A 22,123-nucleotide genomic window follows, 5' to 3' on the forward strand; every position below is an offset into this window, starting at 1 on the left:
ATCTAACCCCGAGCTGTACCTGTCCTGGGAGTGTTTGATGGGGACAGTGGAGAGGGAGCTTTACTCTGTATCTAACCCCGTGCTGTACCTGTCCTGGGAGTGTTTGATGGGGACAGTGCAGAGAGAGCTTTACTCTGTACCTAACCCCGTGCTGTACCTGTCCTGGGAGTGTTTGATGGGGACAGTATAGAGGGAGCTTTACTCTGTATCTAACACCGTGCTATAGCTGTCCTGGGAGTGTTTGATGGGGACAGCGTAGAGGGAGATTTACTCTGTATCTAATCCCATGCTGTACCTGCCCTGGCAATGATTGATGGGGACAGTGTAGAGGGAGCTTTACTCTGTATCTAACCCCTTGCTGTACCTGTCCGAGGAGTGTTTGATGGGGACAGTGTAGAGGGAGCTTTACTCTGTATCTAACCGTGTGCTGAACCTGTCCTGGGAGTGTTTGATGGGGACAGTGTACATAGAACATAGAACATAGAACAATACAGCGCAGTACAGGCCCTTCGGCCCACGATGTTGCACCGAAACAAAAGCCATCTAACCTACACTATGCCATTATCATCCATATGTTTATCCAATAAACTTTTAAATGCCCTCAATGTTGGCGAGTTCACTACTGTAGCAGGTAGGGCATTCCACGGCCTCACTACTCTTTGCGTAAAGAACCTACCTCTGACCTCTGTCCTATATCTATTACCCCTCAGTTTAAAGTTATGTCCCCTCGTGCCAGCCATATCCATCCGCGGGAGAAGGCTCTCACTGTCCACCCTATCCAACCCCCTGATCATTTTGTATGCCTCTATTAAGTCTCCTCTTAACCTTCTTCTCTCCAACGAAAACAACCTCAAGTCCGTCAGCCTTTCCTCATAAGATTTTCCCTCCATACCAGGCAACATCCTGGTAAATCTCCTCTGCACCCGCTCCAAAGCCTCCACGTCCTTCCTATAATGCGGTGACCAGAACTGTACGCAATACTCCAAATGCGGCCGGACCAGAGTTCTGTACAGCTGCAACATGACCTCCCGACTCCGGAACTCAATCCCTCTACCAATAAAGGCCAACACTCCATAGGCCTTCTTCACAACCCTATCAACCTGGGTGGCAACTTTCAGGGATCTATGTACATGGACACCTAGATCCCTCTGCTCAGCCACACTTTCAAGAACTTTACCATTAGCCAAATATTCCGCATTCCTGTTATTCCTTCCAAAGTGAATCACCTCACACTTCTCTACATTAAACTCCATTTGCCACCTCTCAGCCCAGCTCTGCAGCTTATCTATATCCCTCTGTAACCTGCTACATCCTTCCACACTATCGACAACACCACCGACTTTAGTATCGTCTGCACATTTACTCACCCACCCTTCTGCGCCTTCCTCTAGGTCATTGATAAAAATGACAAACAGCAACGGCCCCAGAACAGATCCTTGTGGTACTCCACTTGTGACTGTACTCCATTCTGAACATTTCCCATCAACCACCACCCTCTGTCTTCTTTCAGCTAGCCAATTTCTGATCCACATCTCTAAATCACCCTCAATCCCCAGCCTCCGTATTTTTTGCAATAGCCTACCGTGGGGAACCTTATCAAACGCTTTGCTGAAATCCATATACACCACATCAACTGCTCTACCCTCGTCTACCTGTTCAGTCACCTTCTCAAAGAACTCAATAAGGTTTGTGAGGCATGACCTACCCTTCACAAAGCCATGCTGACTATCCCTGATCATATTATTCCTATCTAGATGATTATAAATCTTGTCCCTTATAATCCCCTTGAAGACTTTACCAACTACAGACGTGAGGCTCACCGGTCTATAGTTGCCGGGGTTGTCTCTGCTCCCCTTTTTGAACAAAGGGACCACATTTGCTGTCCTCCAGTCCTCTGGCACTATTCCTGTAGCCAATGATGACATAAAAATCAAAGCCAAAGGTCCAGCAATCTCTTCCCTGGCCTCCCATAGAATCCTAGGATAAATCCCATCAGGTCCCGGGGACTTATCTATTTTCAGCCTGTCCAGAATTGCCAACACCTCTTCCCTACGTACCTCAATGCCATCTATTCTATTAGCCTGGGGCTCAGCATTCTCCTCCACAACATTATCTTTTTCCTGAGTGAATACTGACGAAAAATATTCATTTAGTATCTCGCCTATCTCTTCAGACTCCACACACAATTTCCCATCCCTGTCCTTGACTGGTCCTACTCTTTCCCTAGTCATTCGCTTATTCCTGACATACCTATAGAAAGCTTTTGGGTTTTCCTTGATCCTTCCTGCCAAATACTTCTCATGTCCCCTCCTTGCTCGTCTTAGCTCTCTCTTTAGATCCTTCCTCGCTACCTTGTAACTATCCATCGCCCCAACCGAAACTTCACACTTCATCTTCACATAGGCCTCCTTCTTCCTCTTAACAAGAGATTCCACTTCCTTGGTAAACCACGGTTCCCTCGCTCGACGCCTTCCTCCCTGTCTGACCGGTACATACTTATCAAGAACACGCAGTAGCTGATCCTTGAACAAGCCCCACTTATCCAGTGTGCCCAACACTTGCAGCCTACTTCTCCACCTTATCCCCCCCAAGTCACGTCTAATGGCATCATAATTGCCCTTCCCCCAGCTATAACTCTTGCCCTGCGGTGTATACTTATCCCTTTCCATCATTAACGTAAACGTCACCGAATTGTGATCACTGTCCCCAAAGTGCTCTCCTACCTCCAAATCCAACACCTGGCCTGGTTCATTACCCAAAACCAAATCCAACGTGGCCTCGCCTCTTGTTGGCCTGTCAACATATTGTTTCAGGAAACCCTCCTGCACACACTGTACAAAAAACGACCCATCTATTGTACTCGAACTATATATTTTCCAGTCAATATTTGGAAAGTTAAAGTCTCCCATAATAACTACCCTGTTACTTTCGCTCATATCCAGAATCATCTTCGCCATCCTTTCCTCTACATCCCTAGAACTATTAGGAGGCCTATAAAAAACTCCCAACAGGGTGACCTCTCCTTTCCTGTTTCTAACTTCAGCCAATACTACCTCGGAAGAAGAGTCCCCATCTAGCATCCTCTCCGCCACCGTAATACTGCTCTTGACTAGCAGCGCCACACCTCCCCCTCTTTTGCCTCCTTCTCTGAGCTTACTAAAACACCTAAACCCCGGAACCTGCAACATCCATTCCTGTCCCTGCTCTATCCATGTCTCCGAAATGGCCACAACATCGAAGTCCCAGGTACCAACCCACGCTGCCAGTTCCCCTACCTTGTTTCGTATACTCCTGGCATTGAAGTAGACACACTTCAAACCACCTACCTGAACGCTGGCCCCCTCCTGCGACGTCAAATCTGTGCTCCTGACCTCTATACTCTCATTCTCCCTTACCCTAAAACTACAATCCAGGTTCCCATGCCCCTGCTGCATTAGTTTAAACCCCCCCAAAGAGCACTAACAAATCTCCCCCCCAGGATATTTGTGCCCCTCAGGTTCAGATGTAGACCATCCTGTCTGTAGAGGTCCCACCTTCCCCAGAAAGAGCCCCAGTTATCCAAAAATCTGAATCCCTCCCGCCTGCACCATCCCTGTAGCCACGTGTTTAAATGCTCTCTCTCCCTATTCCTCATCTCACTATCACGTGGCATGGGCAACAACCCAGAGATAACAACTTTGTTTGTTCTAGTTCTGAGCTTCCATCCTAGCTCCCTGAAAGCCTGCCTGACATCCTTGTCCCCTTTCCTACCTATGTCGTTGGTGCCAATGTGGACCACGACTTGGGGCTGCTCCCCCTCCCCCCTAAGGACCCGGAAAACACGATCCGAGACATCACGTACCCTTGCACCTGGGAGGCAACATACCAAACGTGAGTCTCTCACGCTCCCACAAAATCTCCTATCTGTGCCCCTGACTATAGAGTCCCCAATTACTAATGCTCTGCTCCTCTCCCCCCTTCCCTTCTGAGCAACAGGGACAGACTCCGTGCCAGAGGCCCGTACCCCATGGCTTACCCCTGGTAAGTCCCCCCCCCCACAAGTATCCAAAGCGGTATACTTGTTTCTCAGGGGAACGACCGCAGGGGATCCCTGCACTGACTGTTTTTTCCCAGTCCCTCTTACAGTTACCCACCTATCTCCAATCTTTGGTGTAACTAATTCCCTGAAGCTGCTATCTATGACCCCTTCTGCCTCCCGAATGATCCGAAGTTCTTCCAACTCCAGCTCCAGTTCCCTAACTCGGTCTTGGAGGAGCTGGAGATGGCAGCACTTCCTGCAGGTAAAATCAGCAGGGACACTAACTGCATCCCTCACCTCAAACATCCTGCAGGAGGAACATTGCACTCCCTTTCCTGCCATTCCTCTAACTTTCTACCAAGATCTGGCTAACAACTAAACTAAATTCTTATAATAAATAATAATAATATAATAAAAATATGGTACTTACCTCAGACCAATGGGTTTTATTATTAGGTTAGAGGAGGAGGGCGGGTGGGAGACACTACACGTGTAGTGTCTCGGGTTTCCTCTCCACCAGAATTTATTGGTGAGGGTCTTCCCAGACGTCCGCGGGTCGACTTCCTGATCCCGCCTAAAAAACTAATTTAAAAAAAAAGAAAAATTCTCAGCTCCTGCTGAAATTGACTAACCAGCCAGCTCCACTCCCGCCGAAATCGACTGGCCTGCCCCTGCAAAGAGAAGTGCTTTTAAAGGTTGACTTAACTCCCAGCAACCTCCTTCCGCAATGCTCCCGCTGAAATTGACTAACCAGCTGCTCTCACGCCACCGAAATCGACTGGCCTGCCCCTGCAAAGAGAAGTGCTTTTAAAGGTTGACTTACCTCCCAGCACCCTCCTTCCGCAATGCTCCCGCTGAAACTGACTCACCACTCACCAGCTGTTCTCCCGCCGAAATGTAGAGGGAGCGTTACTCTGTATCTAACCCCGTGCTGTACCTGTCCTGGGAAGGTTTGATGGGGACAGTGTAGAGGGAGCTTTACTCTGTATCTAACCCCGTGCTGTACCTGTCCTGGGAGTGTTTGATGGGGACAGTGTAGAGGGAGCTTTACTCTGTATCAAACCCCGTGCTGTACCTGTCCTGGGAGTGTTTGATGGGGACAGTATAGAGGGAGCGTTACTCTGTATCTAACCCTGTGCTGTACCTGTCCTGGGAGTGTTTGATGGGTACAATGTAGAGGGAGCTTTACTCTGTATCTAACCCCGTGCTGTACCTGTCCTGGGAGAGTTTGATGGGGACAATGTAGAGGGAGCTTTACTCTGTATCAAACCCCGTGCTGTACCTGTCCTGGGAGTGTTTGATGGGGACAGTGTAGAGGGAGCTTTACTCTGTATCTAACCCCGTGCTGTACTTGTCCTGGGAGTGTTTGATGGGGACAGTGTAGAGGGAGCTTTACTCTGTATCAAAACCCGTGCTGTACCTGTCCTGGGAGAGTTGGTTGGGGACAGTGTAGAGGGAGCTTTACTCTGTATCTAACCCCGTGCTGTACCTGTCCTGGGAGTGTTTGATGGGGACAGTGGAGAGGGAGCTTTACTCTGTATCTAACCCCGTGCTGTTCCTGTCCTGGGAGTGTTTGATGGGGACAGTGTAGAGGGAGCTTTACTCTGTATCTAACACCGTGCTATAGCTGTCCTGGGAGTGTTTGATGGGGACAGCGTAGAGGGAGCTTTACTCTGTATCTAACCCCGTGCTGTACCTGTCCTGGGAGTGTTTGATGGGGACAGTGTAGAGGGAGCTTTACTCTGTATCAAACCCCGTGCTGTACCTGTCCTGGGAGTGTTTGATGGGGACAGTATAGAGGGAGCGTTACTCTGTATCTAACCCTGTGCTGTACCTGTCCTGGGAGTGTTTGATGGGTACAATGTAGAGGGAGCTTTACTCTGTATCTAACCCCGTGCTGTACCTGCCCTGGGAGAGTTTGATGGGGACAATGTAGAGGGAGCTTTACTCTGTATCAAACCCCGTGCTGTACCTGTCCTGGGAGTGTTTGATGGGGACAGTGTAGAGGGAGTTTTACTCTGTATCTAACCCCGTGCTGTACTTGTCCTGGGAGTGTTTGATGGGGACAGTGTAGAGGGAGCTTTACTCTGTATCAAAACCCGTGCTGTACCTGTCCTGGGAGAGTTGGTTGGGGACAGTGTAGAGGGAGCTTTACTCTGTATCTAACCCCGTGCTGTACCTGTCCTGGGAGTGTTTGATGGGGACAGTGGAGAGGGAGCTTTACTCTGTATCTAACCCCGTGCTGTTCCTGTCCTGGGAGTGTTTGATGGGGACAGTGTAGAGGGAGCTTTACTCTGTATCTAACACCGTGCTATAGCTGTCCTGGGAGTGTTTGATGGGGACAGCGTAGAGGGAGATTTACTCTGTATCTAATCCCATGCTGTACCTGCCCTGGCAATGATTGATGGGGACAGTGTAGAGGGAGCTTTACTCTGTATCTAACCCCTTGCTGTACCTGCCCTGGGAGTGTTTGATGGGGACAGTGTAGAGGGAGCTTTACTCTGTATCGAACCCCGTGCTGTACCTGTCCTGGGAGTGTTTGATGGGGACAGTGCAGAGGGAGCTTTACTCTGTATCTAACCCCGTGCTGTACCTGTCCTGGGAGTGTTTGATATGGACAGTGCAGAAGGAGCTTTACTCTGTATCTAACCCCGTGCTGTACCTGTCCTGGGATTGTGTGATGGGGACAGTGTAGAGGGAGCTTTACTATGTATCTAACCCTGTGCTGTACCTGTCCTGGGAGTGTTTGATGGGGACAGTGAAGAGGGAGCTTTCATCTGTATCTAACCCCGTGCCGTACCTGTCCTGGGAATGTTTGATGGGGACAGTATAGAGCGAGCTTTACTCTGTATGCAGCCCCGTGCTGTACCTGTCCTGGGAGTGTTTGATGGGGACAGTATAGAGGGAGCTTTACTCTGTATCTAACCCCTTGCTGTACCTGTCCTGGGAGTGTTTGATGGGGACAGTGTAGAGGGACCTTTACTCTGTATCTAACGCCGTGCTGTACCTGTCCTGGGAGTGTTTGATGGGGACAGTGTAGAGGGAGCTTTACTCTGTATCTAACGCCGTGCTGTACCTGTCCTGGAAGCGTTTGATGGGGACAGTGTAGAGGGAGCTTTACTCTGTATCTAACCCCGTGCTGTACCTGTCCTGGGAGTGTTTTATGGGGACAGTGAAGAGGGACCTTTACTCTGTATCTAACTCCGTGCTGTATCTGTCCTGGGAGTGTTTGATGGGGACAGTGCAGAGGGAGCTTTACTCTGTATCCAGCCCCGTGCTGTACCTGTCCTGGGAGTGTTTGATGGGGACGGTATAGAGGGAGCTTTACTATGTATCTAACCCCGCGCTGTACCTGTCCTGGGAGTGTTTGATGGGGACAGTGTAGAGGGAGCTTTACTCTGTGTCTAACCCCGTGCTGTACCTGTCCTGGGAGTGTTTGATGGGGACAGTAGAGAGGGAGCTTTACTCTGTATCTAACCCCGTGCTGTACCAGTCCTGGGAGTGTTTGATGGGGACAGTGTAGAGCGAGCTTTACTATGTATCGAACCCCGTGCTGTATCTGTCCTGGGAGTGTTTGATGGGGACAGTGTAGAGGAAGTTTTACTCTGTATCTAACCCCGTGCTGTACCTGTCCTGGGAGTGTTTGATTGGGACAGTGTAGAGGGAGCATTACTCTGTATCTTAACCCGTGCTGTACCTGTCCTGGGAGTGTTTGATGGGGACAGTGTAGAGGGAGCTTTACTCTGTATCCAACCCCGTGCTGTCCCTGTTCTGGGAGAGTTTGATCGGAACAGTGTAGAGGGAGCTTTACTCTGTATCCAACCCCGTGCTGTCCCTGTTCTGGGAGAGTTTGATCGGAACAGTGTAGAGGGAGCTTTACTCTGTATCCAACCCCGTGCTGTCCCTGTCCTGGGAGTGTTTGATGGGGACCGTGTAGAGGGAGCTTTACTCTGTATCTAACCCCGTGCTGTACCTGTCCTGGGAGTGTTTGATGGGGACAGTGTAGAGGGAGTTTTACTCTGTATCTAACCCCGTGTGTACCTGTCCTGGGAGTGTTTGATGGGGACAGTGTAGAGGGAGTTTTACTCTGTATCTAACCGGGTGCTGTACCTGTCCTGGGAGTGTTTGATGGGGACAGTGTAGAGGAAGTTTTACTCTGTATCTAACCCCGTGCTGTACCTGTCCTGGGAGTGTTTGATGGGGACAGTGTAGAGGAAGCTTTACTCTGTATCTAACCCCGTGCTGTACCTGTCCTGGGAGTGTTTGATGGGGACAGTGTAGAGGGAGCTTTACTCTGTATCTAACCCCGTGCTGTGCCTGTCCTGGGAGTGTTTGATGGGGACAGTGTAGAGGGAGCTTTACTCTGTATCTAACCCAGTGTGTACCTGTCCTGGGAGTGTTTGATGGGGACAGTGCAGAGGGAGCTTTACTCTGTATCTAACCCCGTGCTGTACCTGTCCTGGGAGTGTTTGATGGGGACAGTGTAGAGGGAGCTTTACTCTGTATCTAACCCCGTGTGTACCTGTCGTGGGAGTGTTTGATGGGGACAGTGCAGAGGGAGCTTTACTCTGTATCTAACCCCGTGCTGTACCTGTCCTGGGAGTGTTTGATGGGGACAGGTTAGAGGGAGCTTTACTCTGTATCTAACCCCGTGCTGTGCCTGTCCTGGGAGTGTTTGATGGGGACAGTGTAGAGGGAGCTTTACTCTGTATCTAACCCCGTGCTGTACCTGTCCTGGGAGTGTTTGATGGGGACAGTGTAGAGGGAGCTTTACTCTGTATCTAACCCCGTGTGTACCTGTCCTGGGAGTGTTTGATGGGGACAGTGCAGAGGGAGCTTTACTCTGTATCCAACCCCGTGCTGTACCTGTCCTGGGAGTGTTTGATGGGGACAGTGTAGAGGGAGCTTTACTCTGTATCTAACCCCGTGTGTACCTGTCCTGGGAGTGTTTGATGGGGACAGTGTAGAGGGAGCTTTACTCTGTATCCAACCCCGTGCTGTACCTGTCCTGGGAGTGTTTGATGGGGACAGTGCAGAGGGAGCTTTATTCTGTATCTAACCCCGTGCTGTACCTGTCCTGGGAGTGTTTGATGGGGACAGTGCAGAGGGAGCTTTACTCTGTATCTAACTTCCTGCTGTACCTGTGTTGGGAGTGTTTGATGGGGACAGTGTCGAGGGAGCTTTACTCTGTATCTAACCCCGTGCTGTACCTATCCTGGGAGTGTTTGATGGGGACAGTGTCGAGGGAGCTTTACTCTGTATCTAACCCCGCGCGGTACCTGTCCTGGGAGTGTTTCATGGGGACAGTGTCGAGGGAGCTTTACTCTGTATCTAACCCCGTGCTGTACCTGTCCTGGGAGTGTTTGATGGGGACAGTGTCGAGGGAGCTTTACTCTGTATCTAACCCCGTGCTGTACCTATCCTGGGAGTGTTTGATGGGGACAGTGTCGAGGGAGCTTTACTCTGTATCTAACCCCGCGCGGTACCTGTCCTGGGAATGTTTGATGGGGACAGTGTCGAGGGAGCTTTACTCTGTATCTAACCCCGTGCTGTACCTGTCCTGGGAGTGTTTGATGGGGACAGTGTAGAGGGAGCTTTACTCTGTATCTAACTCCGTGCTGTACCTGCCCTGGGAGTGTTTGATGGGGACAGTGTAGAGGGAGCTTTACTCTGTATCTAACCCCGTGCTGTACCTGTCCTGGGAGTGTTTGATGGGGACAGTGTAGAGGGAGCTTTACTCTGTATCTAACCCCGTGCTGTACCTGTCCTGGGCACAAATTAAACTCCTTGATGGAGCGAACGTTAATTTCAAATTAACATTTTGCTGGCTTATTAATAGGTTGGGAACAGCGAGGCAGTGACCTGTGATTAACACCCAGCATTGCTCCCTTACATTTACACCATTGAGGAAGTTCCCGATGGCCAGGAGAGTTGCGAGGATGCAGTGGAAGGTCCGATTGCCCGCAAGTTGTTCCATTCCCAGCTTCATGTTGAAGAGAGGCTCTGCGATATCCTGTACAATGAGTCAGAACATTAGAGCAGCGCACATAGTCAGAACTCTGATATACCCCACACCCCTCACTGTAACACTCTCTGATATACGCCACACCCCTCACTGTAACACTCTCTGATATACCCCACACCCCTCACTGTAACACACTTTGATATAACCCACAGCCCGCACTGTAACACTCTGATATACCCCACACCCCTCACTGTGACACTCTCTGATATACCCCACACCCCTCACTGTAACACTCTGATATACCCAACACCCCTCACTGTAACACTCTGATATACCCCACACCCCTCACTGTAACACTCTGATATACCCCACACCCCTCACTGTAACACTCTGATATACCCCACACCCCTCACTGTAACACTCTGATATACCCCACACCCCTCACTGTAACACTCTCTGATATACCCCACACCCCTCACTGTAACACACTCTGATATAACCCACAGCCCGCACTGTAACACTCTCTGATATACCCCACACCCCTCACTGTAACACTCTCTGATATACCCCACACCCCTCACTGTAACACTCTCTGATATACTCCACACCCCTCACTGTAACACTGTGGTATATCCCACACCCCTCACTGTAACACTCTCTGATATACCCCACACCCCTCACTGTAACAGTCTCTGATATACCCCACACCCCTCACTGTAACACTCTCTGATATACCCCACACCCCTCACTGTAACACTCTCTGATATACCCCACACCCCTCACTGTAACACTCTCTGATATACCCCACACGCCTCACTGTAACACACTGCTATACCCCACACCCCTCACTGTAACACTCTGATATACCCCACACCCCTCACTGTAACACTCTCTGATATACCCCACACCCCTCACTGTAACACTCTCTGATATACCCCACACGCCTCACTGTAACACACTGATATACCCTCACCCCTCACTGTAACACTCTCTGATATACCCCACACCCCTCACTGTAACACTCTGATATACCCCACACCCCTCACTGTAACACTCTGATACACCCCACACCCCTCACTGAAACACTCTCTGATATACCCCACAACCCTCACTGTAACTCTCTGATATACCCACACCCCTCACTGTAACACTCTGATATACCCCACACCCCTCACTGTAACACTCTGATATACCCCACACCCCTCACTGTAACACTCTGATACACCCCACACCCCTCACTGCAACACACTGATATACCCCACACCACTCACTGTAACACTCTCTGATATACACCACACCCCTCACTGTAACACTGTCTGATATACCCCACACCCCTCACTGTAACACTCTCTGATATACCCCACACCCCTCACTGTAACGCTCTCTGATATACCCCACACCCCTCACTGTAACACTCTGATATACCCCACACCCCTCACTGTAACACTCTCTGATATACTCCACACCCCTCACTGTAACACTCTGATATACCCCACAACCCTCACTGTAACACTCTGATATACCCCACACCCCCCACTGTAACGCTCTCTGATATACCCCACACCCCTCACTGTAACACTCCGATATACCCCACACCCCTCACTGTAACACTCTCTGATATACCCCACACCCCTCACTGTAACACTCGCTGATATAACCCACACCCCTCACTGTAACACTCTCTAATATACCCCACACCCCGCACTGTAACACTCTCTGATATAGCACACACCCCTCACTGTAACACTCTCTGGTATACCTCACACCCCTCATTGTAACCCTCTCTGATATACCCCACACCCCTCACTGTAACACTCTCTGATATTCCCCACACACCTCACTGTAACACTCTGACATACCCCACACCCCTCACTGTAACACTCTCTGATATACCCCACACCCCTCACTGTAACAATCTCTGATATACCCACACCCTCACTGTAACACTCTGATATACACCACACCCCTCACTGTAACACTCTCTGATATACCCCACACACCTCACTGTAACACTCTGATATATCCCACACCCCTCACTGTAACACTCTGATATTCACCACACCCCTCACAGTAACACTCTCTGATATACCCCACACCCCTCACTGTAACAATCTCTGATATACTCACACCCTCACTGTAACACTCTGATATACACCACATCCCTCACTGTAACACTCTCTGATATACCCCCCACACCTCACTGTAACACTCTGATATACCCCACACCCCGCACTGTAACACTCTCTGATATTGCACACACCCCTCACTGTAACACTCTCTGATATACCTCACACCCCTCATTGTAACCCTCTCTGATGTTCCCCACACCCCTCACTGTAACACTCTGATATACCCCACACCCCTCACTGTAACACTCTCTGATATACCCCACACACCTCACTGTAACACTCTGATATATCCCACACCCCTCACTGTAAGACTCTGATATACCCCACACCCCTCATTGTAACGCACTGATATACCCCACAGCCCTCACTGTAACACTCTCTGATATACCCCACACACCTCACTGTAACACTCTGATATATCCCACACCCCTCACTGTAACACTCTGATATTCACCACACCCCTCACAGTAACACTCTCTGATATACCCCACACCCCGCACTGTAACACTCTCTGATATTGCACACACCCTTCACTGTAACACTCTCTGATATACCTCACACCCCTCATTGTAACCCTCTCTGATATTCCCCACACCCCTCACTGTAACACTCTGATATACCCCACACCCCTCACTGTAACACTCTCTGATATATCCCACACCCCTCACTGTAAGACTCTGATATACCCCACACCCCTCATTGTAACGCACTGATATACCCCACAGCCCTCACTGTAACACTCTCTGATATACCCCACACCCCTCACTGTAACACTTTCTGATATACCCCACACCCCTCACTGTGACACTCTCTGATATACCCCACACCCCTCACTGTAACACTCTGATATACCACACACGCCTCACTGTAACACTCTGATATACCCCACACCCCTCACTGTAACACTCTCTGATATAACCCACACCCATCACTGTAACACTCTCTGATATACCCCACACCCCTCACTGTAACACACTCTGACATACCCCACACCCCTCACTGTAACACTCTGATATACCACACACCCCTCACTGTAACACTCTCTGATATACCCCACACCCCTCACTGTGACACTCTCTGATATAGCCCACACCCCGCACTGTAACAGTGTGATACACCCCACACCCCTCACTATAAGACTCTCTGATTTACCCCACACACCTCACGGTTACACTCGCTTATATACCCCACACCCCTCACTGTAACACTCTCTGATATACCCCACACCCCTCACTGCAACACTCTGATATACCCCACACCCCTCACTGTAAGTCTCTCTGATATACCCCACACCCCTCACTGTAACACTCTGATATACTCCACACCCCTCACTGTAACACTCTGATATACCCCACACCCCTCACTGTAACACTCTGATATACCCCACACCCCTCACTGTATCACTCTGATATACCCCACACCCCTCACTGTAATACTCTCTGATATACCCCACACCCCTCACTGGAACACTCTGATATACCCCACACCCCTCACTGTATCACTCTGATATACCCCACACCCCTCACTGTAATACTCTCTGATATACCCCACACCCCTCACTGGAACACTCTGAGATACCCCACACCCCTCAGTGTAACACTCTCTGATATACCCCACACCCCTCACTGAAACACTCTGATGTACCCCACACCCCTCACTGTAACACTCTCTGATACACCCCACACCCCTCACTGTAACACTCTCTGATATACGCCACACCCCTCACTGTAACACTCTCTGATATACCCCACACCCCTCACTGTAACACTCTCTGATATACCCCACACCCCTCACTGTAACACTCTCTGATATACCCCACACTCCTCACTGTAACACTCTGATATTCCCCACACCCCTCACTGTAAGTCTCTCTGATATACCCCACACTCCTCACTGTAACACCCTCTGATATACCCCACACCCCTCACTGTAACACTCTGATACACTCCACACCCCTCACTGTAACACTCTGATATACCCCACACCCCTCACTGTAACATCCTCTGATATACTCCACACCCCTCACTGTAACACTCTCTGGTATACCCCACACCCCTCACTGTAACACTGATATCCCCCACACCCCTCACTATAACACTCTCTGATATACCCCACACACCTCACTGTAACGCTCTCTGATATACCCCACACCCCTCACTGTAACACTCGCTGATATACCCCACATCCCTCACTGTAACACTCTCTGATATACCCCACACCCCTCACTGTAACACTCTCTGATATACCCCACGCCCCTCACTGTAACACTCTCTGATATACACCACACCCCTCACTGTAACACTTTCTGATATACCCCACGCCCCTCACTGTAACACTCTCTGATATACCCCACACCCCTCACTGTAACACTATCTGATATACCCCACACCCCTCACTGTAACACTCTCTCATATACCCCACACCCCGCACTGTAACACTGTGATACACCCCACACCCCTCACTGTAACACTCTCTGATATACCCCACACCCCTCACTGTAACACTCTGATATACCCCACACCCCTCACTGTAACACTCTCTGATATACCCCACACCCTCACTGTAACACTCTCTGATATACCCCACACCCCTCACTGTAACACTCTCTGATATACCCCACACCCCTCACTGTAACACTCTCTGATATACCCCACACCCCTCACTGTAACACTCTGATATACCCCACACCCCTCACTGTAACACTCTCTGATATACCCCACACCCCTCACTGTAACACTCTGATATACCCCACACCCCGCACTGTAACACTGTCATATACCCCACACCCCTCACTGTAACACTCTCTGATATACCCCACACCCCTCACTGTAACACTCTCTGATATACCCCACACCCCGCACTGTAACACTCTCTCATATACCCCACACCCCGCACTGTAACACTGTGATACACCCCACACCCCTCACTGTAACACTCTCTGATATACCCCACACCCCTCACTGTAACACTCTGATATACCCCACACCCCTCACTGTAACACTCTGATATACCCCACACCCCTCAGTGTAACACTCTCTGATATACCCACACCCCTCTCTGTAACACTCTCTGATATACCCCACACCCCGCACTGTAACACTGTGATACACCCCACACCCCTCACTGTAACACTCTCTGATATACCCCACGCCCCTCACTGTAACACTCTCTGATATACCGCACACCCCTCACTGTAACTCTCTCTGATATACCCCACACCCTTCACTGTAACACTCTCTGATATACCCCACACCCCTCACTGTAACACTCTCTGATATACCCCACGCCCCTCACTGTAACACTCTCTGATATACCGCACACCCCTCACTGTAACTCTCTCTGATATACCCCACACCCTTCACTGTAACACTCTCTGAAATACCCCACACCCCTCACTGTAACACACTCTGATATACCGCACACCCCTCACTGTAACACTCTCTGATATACCCCACACCACTCACTGTAACACTCTCTGATATACCACACACCCCTCACTGTAACACTCTCCGATACACCACACACCCCTCACTGTAACACTCTCTGTTATACGCCACACCCCTCACTGTAACACTCTCTGACATACCCCACACCCCTCACTGTAACACTCTCTGATATACCCCACACCCCTCACTGTAACACTCTGATATACCCCACACCCCTCACTGTAACACTCTCTGATATACCCCACACCCCTCACTGTAACACTCTAATATACCCCACACCCCTCACTGTAACACACTCTGATATACCCCACACCCCTCACTGTAACACTCTCTGATATACCCCACACCCCTCACTGTAACACTCTGATATACCCCACACCCCTCACTGAAACACTCTCTGATATACCCCACACCCCTCACTGTAACATTCTTGTATACCCCACACCCCTCACTGTAACACTCTCTGATATACCCCACACCCCTCACTGTAACATTCTGATATACCCCACACCCCTCACTGTAACACTTGATATACCCCACACCCCTCTCTGTAACCCTCTGATATACCCCACACCCCTCACTGTAACACTCTGATATACCCCACACCCCTCACTGTAACATTCTGATATACCCCACACCCCTCACTGTAACACTCTCTGATATACGCCACACCCCTCACTGTAACACTCTGATATACCCCACACCCCTCACTGTAACACTCTCTGATATACCCCACACCCCTCACTGTAACACTCTCTGATATACCCCACACCCCTCACTGTAACACTCTCTAATATACCCCACACCCCTCACTGTAACACTCTGATATACCCCACACCCCTCACTGTAACACACTCTGATATACGCCACACCCCTCACTGTAACACTATCTGATATACCCCACACCCCTCACTGTAACACTCTCTGATATACCCAACACCCCTCACTGTAACACTCTCTGATATACCCCACACCCCTCACTGTAACACTCTCTGATATACCCCACACCCCTCACTGTAACACTCTCTGATATACCCCACACTCCTCACTGTAACACTCTGATATACCCCACACCCCTCACTGTAAGTCTCTCTGATATACCCCACACTCCTCACTGTAACACTCTCTGATATACCCCACACCCCTCACTGTAACACTCTGATATACTCCACACCCCTCACTGTAACACTCTGATATACCCCACACCCCTCACTGTATCACTCTGATATACCCCACACCCCTCACTGTAATACTCTCTGATATACCCCACACCCCTCACTGGAACACTCTGATATACGCCACACCCCTCAGTGTAACACTCTCTGATATACCCCACACCCCTCACTGAAACACTCTGATGTACCCCACACCCCTCACTGTAACACTCTCGGATACACCCCACACCCCTCACTGTAACACTCTCTGATATACGCCACACCCCGCACTGTAACACTCTCTGATATACCCCACACTCCTCACTGTAACCCTCTGATATTCCCCACACCCCTCACTGTAAGTCTCTCTGATATACCCCACACTCCTCACTGTAACACTCTGTGATATACCCCACACCCCTCACTGTAACACTCTGATACACTCCACACCCCTCACTGTAACACTCTGATATACCCCACACCCCTCACTGTAACACCCTCTGATATACTCCACACCCCTCACTGTAACACTCTCTGGTATACCCCACACCCCTCACTGTAACACTGATATCCCCCACAGCCCTCACTATAACACTCTCTGATATACCCCACACACCTCACTGTAACGCTCTCTGATATACCCCACACCCCTCACTGTAACACTCTCTGATATACCCCACACCCCTCACTGTAACGCTCTCTGATATACCCCACACCCCTCACTGTAACACTCTGATATACCCCACCCCCCTCACTGTATCACTCTGATATACTCCACACCCCTCACTGTAATACTCTCTGAAATTCCCCACACCCATCACTGTAACACTCTGATATACCCCACACCCCTCAGTGTAACACTCTCTGATATACCCCACACCCCTCACTGTAACACTCTCTGATATACCCCACACCCCGCACTGTAACACTGTGATACACCCCACACCCCTCACTGTAACACTCTCTGATTTACCCCACACACCTCACGGTAACACTCGCTGATATACCCCACATCCCTCACTGTAACACTCTCTGATATACCCCACACCCCTCACTGTAACACTCTCTGATATACCCCACGCCCCTCACTGTAACACTCTCTGATATACCGCACACCCCTCACTGTAACTCTCTCTGATATACCACACACCCTTCACTGTAACACTCTCTGAAATACCCCACACCCCTCACTGTAACACACTCTGATATACCGCACACCCCTCACTGTAACACTCTCTGATATACCCCACACCCCTCACTGTAACACTCTCTGATATACCCCACGCCCCTCACTGTAACACTCTCTGATATACCCCACACCCCTCACTGTAACACTTTCTGATATACCCCACGCCCCTCACTGTAACACTCTCTGATATACCCCACACCCCTCACTGTAACACTATCTGATATACCCCACACCCCTCACTGTAACACTCTCTCATATACCCCACACCCCGCACTGTAACACTGTGATACACCCCACACCCCTCACTGTAACACTCTCTGATATACCCCACACCCCTCACTGTAACACTCTGATATACCCCACACCCCTCACTGTAACACTCTCTGATATACCCCACACCCTCACTGTAACACTCTCTGATATACCCCACACCCCTCACTGTAACACTCTCTGATATACCCCACACCCCTCACTGTAACACTCTCTGATATACCCCACACCCCTCACTGTAACACTCTGATATACCCCACACCCCTCACTGTAACACTCTCTGATATACCCCACACCCCTCACTGTAACTCTCTGATATACCCCACACCCCGCACTGTAACACTGTCATATACCCCACACCCCTCACTGTAACAATCTCTGATATACCCCACACCCCTCACTGTAACACTCTCTGATATACCCCACACCCCGCACTGTAACACTCTCTCATATACCCCACACCCCGCACTGTAACACTGTGATACACCCCACACCCCTCACTGTAACACTCTCTGATATACCCCACACCCCTCACTGTAACACTCTGATATACCCCACACCCCTCACTGTAACACTCTGATATACCCCACACCCCTCAGTGTAACACTCTCTGATATACCCACACCCCTCTCTGTAACACTCTCTGATATACCCCACACCCCGCACTGTAACACTGTGATACACCCCATACCCCTCACTGTAACACTCTCTGATATACCCCACGCCCCTCACTGTAACACTCTCTGATATACCGCACACCCCTCACTGTAACTCTCTCTGATATACCCCACACCCTTCACTGTAACACTCTCTGATATACCCCACACCCCTCACTGTAACACTCTCTGATATACCCCACGCCCCTCACTGTAACACTCTCTGATATACCGCACACCCCTCACTGTAACTCTCTCTGATATACCCCACACCCTTCACTGTAACACTCTCTGAAATACCCCACACCCCTCACTGTAACACACTCTGATATACCGCACACCCCTCACTGTAACACTCTCTGATATACCCCACACCACTCACTGTAACACTCTCTGATATACCACACACCCCTCACTGTAACACTCTCCGATACACCACACACCCCTCACTGTAACACTCTCTGTTATACGCCACACCCCTCACTGTAACACTCTCTGACATACCCCACACCCCTCACTGTAACACTCTCTGATATACCCCACACCCCTCACTGTAACACTCTGATATACCCCACACCCCTCACTGTAACACTCTCTGATATACCCCACACCCCTCACTGTAACACTCTAATATACCCCACACCCCTCACTGTAACACACTCTGATATACCCCACACCCCTCACTGTAACACTCTCTGATATACCCGACACCCCTCACTGTAACACTCTGATATACCCCACACCCCTCACTGAAACACTCTCTGATATACCCCACACCCCTCACTGTAACATTCTTGTATACCCCACACCCCTCACTGTAACACTCTCTGATATACCCCACACCCCTCACTGTAACATTCTGATATACCCCACACCCCTCACTGTAACACTTGATATACCCCACACCCCTCTCTGTAACCCTCTGATATACCCCACACCCCTCACTGTAACACTCTGATATACCCCACACCCCTCACTGTAACATTCTGATATACCCCACACCCCTCACTGTAACACTCTCTGATATACGCCACACCCCTCACTGTAACACTCTGATATACCCCACACCCCTCACTGTAACACTCTCTGATATACCCCACACCCCTCACTGTAACACTCTCTGATATACCCCACACCCCTCACTGTAACACTCTCTAATATACCCCACACCCCTCACTGTAACATTCTGATATACCCCACACCCCTCACTGTAACACTCTCTGATATACGCCACACCCCTCACTGTAACACTCTGATATACCCCACACCCCTCACTGTAACACTCTCTGATATACCCCACACCCCTCACTGTAACACTCTCTGATATACCCCACACTCCTCACTGTAACACTCTGATATACCCCACACAATACTCACTGTAAGTCTCTCTGATATACCCCACACTCCTCACTGTAACACTCTCTAATATACCCCACACCCCTCACTGTAACACTCTGATATACTCCACACCCCTCACTGTAACACTCTGATATACCCCACACCCCTCACTGTATCACTCTGATATACCCCACACCCCTCACTGTAATACTCTCTGATATACCCCACACCCCTCACTGGAACACTCTGATATACGCCACACCCCTCAGTGTAACACTCTATGATATACCCCACACCCCTCACTGAAACACTCTGATGTACCCCACACCCCTCACTGTAACACTCTCGGATACACCCCACACCCCTCACTGTAACACTCTGTGATATACCCCACACCCCTCACTGTAACACTCTGATACACTCCACACCCCTCACTGTAACACTCTGATATACCCCACACCCCTCACTGTAACACCCTCTGATATACTCCACACCCCTCACTGTAACACTCTCTGGTATACCCCACACCCCTCACTGTAACACTGATATCCCCCACACCCCTCACTATAACACTCTCTGATATACCCCACACACCTCACTGTAACGCTCTCTGATATACCCCACACCCCTCACTGTAACACTCTCTGATATACCCCACACCCCTCACTGTAACGCTCTCTGATATACCCCACACCCCTCACTGTAACACTCTGATATACCCCACCCCCCTCACTGTATCACTCTGATATACTCCACACCCCTCACTGTAATACTCTCTGAAATTCCCCACACCCCTCACTGTAACACTCTGATATACCCCACACCCCTCAGTGTAACACTCTCTGATATACCCCACACCCCTCACTGTAACACTCTCTGATATACCCCACACCCCTCACTGTAACACTCTCTGATTTACCCCACACACCTCACGGTAACACTCGCTGATATACCCCACATCCCTCACTGTAACACTCTCTGATATACCCCACACCCCTCACTGTAACACTCTCTGATATACCCCACGCCCCTCACTGTAACACTCTCTGATATACCGCACACCCCTCACTGTAACTCTCTCTGATATACCACACACCCTTCACTGTAACACTCTCTGAAATACCCCACACCCCTCACTGTAACACACTCTGATATACCGCACACCCCTCACTGTAACACTCTCTGATATACCCCACACCACTCACTGTAACACTCTCTGATATACCACACACCCCTCACTGTAACACTCTCCGATACACCACACACCCCTCACTGTAACACTCTCTGTTATACGCCACACCCCTCACTGTAACACTCTCTGACATGCCCCACACCCCTCACTGTAACACTCTCTGATATACCCCACATCCCTCACTGTAACACTCTGATATACCCCACACCCCTCACTGTAACACTCTCTGATATACCCCACATCCCTCACTGTAACACTCTGATATACCCCACACCCCTCACTGTAACACACTCTGATATACCCCACACCCCTCACTGTAACACTCTCTGATATACCCCACACCCCTCACTGTAACACTCTGATATACCCCACACCCCTCACTGAAACACTCTCTGATACACCCCACACCCCTCACTGTAACATTCTTGTATACACCACACCCCTCACTGTAACACTCTCTGATATACCCCACACCCCTCACTGTAACATTCTGATATACCCCACACCCCTCACTGTAACACTTGATATACCCCATACCCCTCTCTGTAACCCTCTGATATACCCCACACCCCTCACTGTAACACTCTGATATACCCCACACCCCTCACTGTAACATTCTGATATACCCCACACCCCTCACTGTAACACTCTCTGATATACGCCACACCCCTCACTGTAACACTCTGATATACCCCACACCCCTCACTGTAACACTTTCTGATATACCCCACACCCCTCACTGTAACACTCTCTGATATACCCCACA

At 49.9% G+C, this 22,123-nt stretch overlaps 1 protein-coding gene across 1 annotated transcript in view; it reads right to left on the minus strand.

Moving 5' to 3' along the window:
* The window catches only part of LOC140405759 (FH1/FH2 domain-containing protein 3), an 89,367-nt gene that overhangs the window by 32,833 nt on the left and 34,411 nt on the right, over nt 1-22,123 (minus strand). Inside the window, exon 4 of the mRNA XM_072494194.1 lies at nt 9,912-10,031. Coding sequence (XP_072350295.1) covers nt 9,912-10,031 — 120 coding nt within the window. The remainder of the gene's footprint in view (nt 1-9,911; nt 10,032-22,123) is intronic.

The sequence above is a fragment of the Scyliorhinus torazame genome, unplaced genomic scaffold (genome assembly GCF_047496885.1).
Source record: "Scyliorhinus torazame isolate Kashiwa2021f unplaced genomic scaffold, sScyTor2.1 scaffold_201, whole genome shotgun sequence".
Taxonomy (NCBI): domain Eukaryota; kingdom Metazoa; phylum Chordata; class Chondrichthyes; order Carcharhiniformes; family Scyliorhinidae; genus Scyliorhinus; species Scyliorhinus torazame.